A 248-nucleotide genomic window follows, 5' to 3' on the forward strand; every position below is an offset into this window, starting at 1 on the left:
AAGACACAAACCCTAAACCCTAAACCCTAAACCCTAAACCCTAAACCCTGAGTGTTAAACCCTAATAGCAAACCCTTGTATGTCTGGCCGCCCACCTCTAAGTGTAAACATTCAGTGAAGAGAGAACCGTCTCGATAAGGATCTTGGCTGGGGGGGACTACCCTGCACCACAAACCCTAAACCCTAAACCCTAAACCCTAAACCCTAAACCCTAATCCGGAGACAACTCCTTCGCAGGAGTTGTCATG

The 248-nt window shown here is 48.0% G+C and overlaps 1 protein-coding gene across 1 annotated transcript in view; it reads right to left on the bottom strand.

Annotated features, from left to right (window-relative positions):
* Positions 1-248, bottom strand: part of EMH_0019440 (MGC53542 protein, related, related) — a gene marked incomplete at both ends in the record, with an annotated part of 9,839 nt that overhangs the window by 1,642 nt on the left and 7,949 nt on the right. Inside the window, one exon of the mRNA XM_013501361.1 lies at positions 96-162. Within this exon, the coding sequence (XP_013356815.1) occupies positions 96-162 (67 nt within the window). The remainder of the gene's footprint in view (positions 1-95; positions 163-248) is intronic.

Source organism: Eimeria mitis, genomic scaffold (assembly GCF_000499745.2).
Source record: "Eimeria mitis Houghton genomic scaffold, Emh_scaff677, whole genome shotgun sequence".
Taxonomy (NCBI): Eukaryota; Apicomplexa; class Conoidasida; order Eucoccidiorida; family Eimeriidae; genus Eimeria; species Eimeria mitis.